Consider the following 7,394-nt stretch of genomic DNA (forward strand, 5'->3'; position numbering starts at 1 on the left):
TCTTTAGTCTCATGTCTTCGGCAGGTTCACTCCCACCGATTAAACAAGTAAGGTTGAAGCATAAACTTGAGAAAAACGACTATGAATCTCCCAAGAAAACAGATAATCATCATTCATGTCTCCTTTAGTGACAAGTTGGAACTTCTACCCATAACTCACAAACAAAACTACCCTTTTTTAAAATAACAATTATAGCAGTGAGATATATACATACATGCATATTTACTGAAATCTGTCAAGCATTCAAATAGATGTCTAGTGTTGTCTTCTAAAATGAGATGTTCCACAAACAGTTTGTTGGCGTTACCAGGGGATATTGACAGGTGGTGTTTAGTGGTCTGTCTGTGGTTTGTCTGTGGTTTGTCTGTGGTTTGTCTGTGGTTTGTCTGTGGTGCTTTAGGCAACAATCAACTACTTGAAGATCCTTGGAATTTCGGCGAGTAGTCTTGGAATATTGGGCTAAAAATGGATCTAAATTGTTATCAAAAAGCATTGGAAACTTTGTTTACTGATACTTTTTTGGCTGGTGGTTTTCATGCACATTCCTAAATTGTTTGATGTGCAGAAGAATGTGTTTCTCTTAACTCTCACATTTTCCCTGGGGCTTAACGGGTGGAACATCGTGAGTTTCCGCCAGGTAAAGGTTTTTATGTGTACCATGGGCCAAACTATTTTTTGAAAAAATCGAGCAAAAATAATTCTTAGAGTACACCGTGAAGGCCTCTCTCGCATCTGAAGTACGTCTTTCTTAGTAACACATTTACACTGTTTACTGGTGTTTAGGTTTGTAAACTTTATTTTCCTAAAGAGATTGAATATGACTAGGACAAAGGCAGTTGCTTCGAGGAAATTAGGCAAACAATCCATAATTCCTTGTACGGTGACGAGGCAATCAGCCACACTTCATGGGACACCGCAGAAGGAGACAAGATTTTCTAAAACGGGCAGAAACGTCATTGTCCTTTTTTCTTCTTTTGTGAAATCTACTTTGTTAACTTGTCTATTTACATATATCGACTTTTGTTGCAAAGATATCGACAATTGCTGTACATACAGTGGCCTTATGAACACGGGCTTTAGTCTCTTTCAAACCTTTAATTTATGTGCAAAACTGTACTTGTCTAGAACTGTAAACGTCAAATATAACCATACACGGTAGTTAGAGCCTTCCTATACGCAACATGGGAATACATAGCCAGTAATGCATACAAATATCATAAAAAATAATTGCCGTGAAAATTACCTTCACGTAATTTGCAATTGGAAGAGACTATTCCAACTTTCTTGCAGAATTTCGCATTAAATGCAGACAAAAGATCTTTTCATCCGAAGATTAAAGATAAAGGGCTCTGAAAAGGGAGAATAATGACTAACTGAAATGATACAATATCCTGCTTCATTTGTGGGAGCAGTGATGATTTTACGATGTATCTCGTCTTCTCGTTTCGTCATGGTGCTTAGCAAGGCTTAGGCAGACTTAGCACATATTATGTGAATTGATACAGAATTGAATTATGTGATAACTCCTGCATGTTTCTATATACTTTTTAAAGTGCCAACACTTTAAAAAAAAGAATTTCCAAATGACCTAAGTCATCTTTATTGAAAAAAAGAGAATGTTGGTTTTGTAAAGTTTTCTTAAAAGAGAAAAATACTTTGGCCATTATTTTGTTCAGCACCATGACGATTTTCACATTTTCTAACCACTCTTAGCTAAAGAGTTCCATACTAAGGGAAAATTTGCATCTATGTACTTACTTATATGTCTCAAGGATCTCGAAAATTTTTTAAGTGCCCTCAATTTTCCCTTCTCAAAACTAGATATTTGCATCTAATAAAAAGTTCTATATCAGATAGAGAGCTTTTACACAACATAAGTCGGTTGTGTCAACCCTTACACCCTATCAAAAATAAATAAAACAAAATGAAAAAAGCAGAAAATTATTTTTTTAAGTTAATAAAACATACGAATAAACATAAAAGAGAACGGGTTCACAAATAAAATTAGAAAACAGAAGTTTAATTTGATTTAGTTAATCATTGATGAACACAAAGTGACTATGCCTATTCTGATCCAACAACAAGACGAGGGGACGCATTTATTAAACAGCTACGATAAAAATCATGGTTAACCTGCCAAAGACAAAGCACATGAGCAGACGTTGCCGGCGGTTCGTTTTGAGAAAAGTCTTCCTAAGGGTATAATTCCACGCAGTAGATCTTGGAAGGACTATCAGCTGTTATAAATTTTGCGGGCGGGATCTCCAACAGTCAGTGGTTAGAACACGAGAAGACGGGTATAATCCAGCTTCGGCCATTAACCTGGTCAGTGGAAGGGTCAGACAAACGGTGCTGGTCAGGCAAAGTACTTTGGAGACAATGGGGGCTTTTCTCCAGCTGGAAAGCCGAATACATGGAAGGTCGCTTTTGATGACTGTAATAAAGCAGTGAAGGACGAACACAACCGTATTGTCTGTGGGCGCATCTACCACAAACTTGCTTAGAGTGTTTGTATCCAAATTCTGGGGGAAATATGCTTCTTAAAAGTTGATATATTTTAAAAGGCAAAAAGATATGTGACCTTGGTTGTTATTCTTATTTTCAGGGGGGGGGGGGGGGGGGGCTAATAGGTTAAAGACTTCAACAAACTAAGTGAGGGACTGAGCTTGATTTTTTTTTATATTGCTTTGTCATATAAAATATCCCATGTTTCTTTTAATTGTTTTATTGTTAACATATGGATGTACACGGTCCCCTTAAAAAGTGTAACTTAAATTGATATTGTGATGAAGGTTAAAAATAATTTACGCATCATTGTGCTTAACTGCATCATGCTCTTTAAAAGGAAATTTGAAAATGCACGATTGCCCTGCTTTTTGAAAATTTTAACGTAAATCTGAAGCCGAGAGGATAACGTGCTAGATGTGTGCATATTTTTAGTGTGTGACTTATTAAAGATGAACCCTGTTGCTCTTCGTATAACTGTTAACTTACGACACATTATACAATGTGGTCAATACACGTGGCACCTGCCCCCCCCCCCCCTTCCCCTCCAGGGAAATGACAGATAGTAATCTTTCAAAAGTACCCTGGATTCATTTAAAGTCACAGCACAACTTACATAAAACGACAGAAAAAATATGTTATGGAAGTATTCCTAGTTTAATCCAAATGATTGTATAATCAGACCCAGAGCAGTGTTTCTCCACTATGATGCTACATTGTTTACATGCATCTCAGTCTAATAAATCAATACGTCTTTACATGCTTGGAAAACAATCGTTCAAACAGAAATACATTCTACTCTTTAATCGTTCACACGGCATTCTCCCAAAGTCCAACTTACAATGTAACCCATTCAGAGTCCATTAAGATAGAAGAGACAGCAACAGGCGAACGTAAGCCTGTAATAATATTCACAAACATTATTCACAATAGGGTTATTCACTACTTATCTCAAAAGTATAAAATAAAACAGTACAACTGAACGATTGCTTTGGTAAACCAGCATACAAAAAAAAAAAACATTCATAAAACTTTGGTTAAAGGAATAATAAAATCAGATAGCGTGGGGTTTTTTGCCCTCTTCGAACAGGAGAGCTACGTGTATACAACACTAGTAGAGTCTCCGGTCTCCTCTGCTCTGCCAGATGCGATGCTTTCTTGCTCAGAGATGGCCCATACCTCTTCCTTTTGGCACCATCGTGAATATATTCCATAGTACATCGAGTATAATCTTTAACTCCGTTCAGAGCTGATTGTGATGGATGCAGTATTGTCATCAGAGGTATATTACGTATTCATCTTGATAGTGACATCATTTCTGTTCATCAATGGTGGTTTGTGTTATGATTGTCTTGTACTTCCACTGTGACACCAAATTGCTTGGTCTTTTCTTTGTACAGCCATAAATGTCTTTAAAAGAACACTTCTGTCTTTTGATGGTGCACTGTTTCAGAATTCTTTAGAGTGCCGATTATGGAGTTCTTTACCAATGCCTCCAGTCACCAATAACAGAATAGACTACATTTTCTCAAATTCAAATTAACTGCCGATTTGGAAATCTTGAGACTGGACAGTTTGTTTTGTTTAACCAAATCCAGTGCCAAAAAGCCACCAACTTTATAAAATAGAAATATTTCAACGTGTTGTATTTTTACTGTTCAGTAGTTTAAGGCATGCCCAACATGTATATGCCTAGTATTCTGTTGCAGTCTTTAGAAATGGACTTGAAATTAGAACACCAAATAATGGTATAAGAAAATAATATTGTTGGTGGTATAGTGAGGAAAGATGACACAATGCCTGTACTTTCATCTATCAAAATAAAACTAGACTCGTTTTTAAATCATACTCACCTAAGTGGTAAGATTTGACAAGCTAACTAATGTGAATGAAAGCTGTTTAAAATAGAACTTTTTGCAAAGTGCTAGCATACTGCACATTGGTTAAACATCTGTCAGCGCCTTTAGGGCAAGTTGATACTTACATGGATTGCTATACCATTTAGTAATATATCGTTTTTATTCCATTGCGGTACCACTCCCTCCACTGAATTGCCAAAATATATGGCCATGAATCGTTTATAAGTTAAAAGTGGATCGAAAACAAATCTTGCAAGCCGTTACAAGAGTGAGTACCTCCGTTGCATCAATCAGCACAAAGCAATAATACACAAAGTCAGTGTCATAGCATGATCCAACTTGAGGTAATGAGGAAACTGACGAAACAGTAGCAAATACCTTTTCACCAATGTGTGTTCGTGAATGAAGTCATGGTTCATGAGGAGTCACAATCTCAAGACAACAGTGTAAACAAAGTATTCAACACAGCCATTGTAGGAAGAAGAACAGTCACATATTGTGCTTTACCTCAGCTCCCATTCTGTTTTCGAGACTTAGATCTAGCTTGGCTACTATGTGACAGTAAACTCAAATTGCGCTTTGCTTCTTCCTGAGAACTGCTGCAGGGTGTAGCGGAGGTTTACTTTTTGCAGCAATCTCAAAGACCGACGTAGTGCAAGACAGTTTGTTTCCTCTCAAATCTCACGCCACTTAGTCAAGTGGCGAGGAATAGAGCTAGTTGCAGTAGTGTTTCTCCATCACATTGGTGCACTTCTTACACACAACCTTGCAGCACCAATAGAACTTGCAGTCACAATCCTCCACCTCCTCGCTGACCAGCGTCTGATAGCCCCGGCCACAACACATGAGAGTGCAGCCGTCCAGCCCATAGCTCGTTTTGTTACACTGACGTCCCCGCGTGCCCAGGGAGCCGTACTTGAGGTTGTACTCACAGAAGTCGGGGGAGTCGGCCAAATAGACCAAATCCTTCCTCGTAGGCCGCTTCTGCTTGCCGGATACGCGCTTTAACCGGCCACGCCTCTTGTCGAAGCGCACTAAGCTGGCGCCGTCAAACTTGGCCTTGAGAGCGGCGCCAATCTCACGGAAGTTGCGCATCTTGCGCCAGCAGATCCTGACGGAGCAGTCACCGGACACTCCGTGACATTTGCATTGGATGTCGATCTGGTCCTTGATTGTCTAGAACAAAGGAGATCGTGAAAGAGAATCTGAGAAAGTGTGTGCACACATTCACTTACACATTTACAATGACCATGGGCACCTACTTGGACTGATACACAATATAACAAATCGAGAAGAATAAATTTGTAATAAATGGCATTGTACTTACTGCTATTCGTTATGAGCTACGGAAAATAGCAGGTATCAATCACAATACAAATTTTAAAAATTAAATATTAAAATTAGTTTCTTTTGTTTTGCCTTAAGAGTGAAAATTTTTCTTTTTTTTAAAACTGCAAAGTCAGTCATTACGGAGGTGTTACTTTCATACTACGATCTAACATGTCAATCCAATAATGAAACAGAGGATGGGGGTGATTCTAAAACTTGGTAGGTGTGCAATTCATTCACCTAGACTCTCTCTCTCTCTCTACCTTCCACTTTCTCTTTCTCTCCCCCATACTCTCTCTCTGTCTTTCTCTCTCCCTCTCTCTATCTCTCTCTCTCTTTCTCTCTCTCTCTCTCTCTCTCTCTCTCTCTCTCTCTCTCTCTCTCTCTCTGACAAAACAGTTAGAACATATATGTTTCGTGTTCTTTATTCAGCTCTCTATTTAATTAATCTGTACTGTAGCGTCCAAGTACTAAATATTAAAGCACTCTTGAATTCCGTAGCATTTGAGACTAAGTTCAATTAATAAATTACTTGTTTCCAGAGGTGCACAACAAAGACCATACGTAAAATCATCCACTTTTTGATTTTCAGCTGTCCTTTTTTATGCTAAAAATCAGTTCGTTTCATCTGTCCTCACCTTTCTGCCGGCACCGTTGTTCCAAAGGTTCATGCTGCCATGGTCCTTTTGCTTCGTCTCGACAGAATCTACAAAGTCCTTGGAAAACCTCGCCCCGTAGCGGATGTTGTCCGAGCATCCACCCCACTGGAAGCCCCGCTCCTCCTGGAGCCGCCTCACCTTGTTGTCACAACCACACTTGTCAAGCTCGCCCTTTGCGCATGCGCGAGTGACGCTGTACATAATGCCGGCGGAGGAGATTGCGTAGATATATGCTGTCTCTCTGCTCTCTGAGGACAAGCAATGAGATGTATTCAATTAAGAGTTTAAAATTGATCATTTATAACAAAGATCTTACAAGATGGTTCGCTCCTCTATTTATTCGGGGTTCAAAAAATCATTCTGAAGAATCACGATAATGTTCTCTGTATTTAAACACGTTTCATATCATTTTATGGAGTGGATATCCTATGTACAAGGAGAAGCAGAACCATTATAATATTAAAAGAACATTTTTTTAATCATCTCATTGAGAAAGTAATGTGTCTCTCTCAGATCTGGAGGCGACTTTTTGTTTAAAGTCAACCTTCTCTCAACGTTTGTATGTAGTTGTGTACCACGAATGAAGCTCAAAACACAACTTCAGAATAACTCCTTGGTTGATCTTTCCATTCCAAATGATTCTTTCGATCTTCCACGGAAAACATCATTTAAGGCAGATAAGTTAAACCAATTGCAAAAAAAACCCAAAAAAACAAAAAACCCACAAATCCTGGAAGACTTGGGTGTATTGTGTTTCGTTTTCAGATGAAAGTGATTTACATGTATATAGGAATTGGCAGAGGGGAAAGAAAGCCTTTGCTTTCGGATAGAAAGAAGACAATCATGAAACAAACAAGTATTGCTGTAACAATTGCTTTGTTATTGATCTGTTTGGTTTCCGATTTTGAGGGCCCTATTTTAAAAAAAGTGTGTCAAAGTTGCCTGGTTTGTACAGGAAAAAACATCTAGGGTATTTAATCTGGTTCATACAACACTGCTCAAAAAAATAATACAAAAAAGCCACCCATCGTGCCACCTCCCC

At 38.5% G+C, this 7,394-nt stretch overlaps 1 protein-coding gene across 1 annotated transcript in view; it reads right to left on the minus strand.

The window, feature by feature from the left end:
• Nucleotides 1-962: 962 nt before the first annotated feature.
• The window catches only part of LOC101845673 (protein Wnt-4), a 115,364-nt gene continuing 108,932 nt past the window's right edge, over nucleotides 963-7,394 (minus strand). The window contains exons 4-5 of the mRNA XM_035973973.1: nucleotides 6,332-6,600; nucleotides 963-5,540 (exon numbers count right to left, since the gene is read on the minus strand). Coding sequence (XP_035829866.1) covers nucleotides 5,079-5,540; nucleotides 6,332-6,600 — 731 coding nt within the window. The 3' untranslated portion in view covers nucleotides 963-5,078. The remainder of the gene's footprint in view (nucleotides 5,541-6,331; nucleotides 6,601-7,394) is intronic.

Source organism: Aplysia californica, unplaced genomic scaffold, assembly GCF_000002075.1.
Source record: "Aplysia californica isolate F4 #8 unplaced genomic scaffold, AplCal3.0 scaffold00039, whole genome shotgun sequence".
NCBI classification, from domain to species: Eukaryota; Metazoa; Mollusca; class Gastropoda; order Aplysiida; family Aplysiidae; genus Aplysia; species Aplysia californica.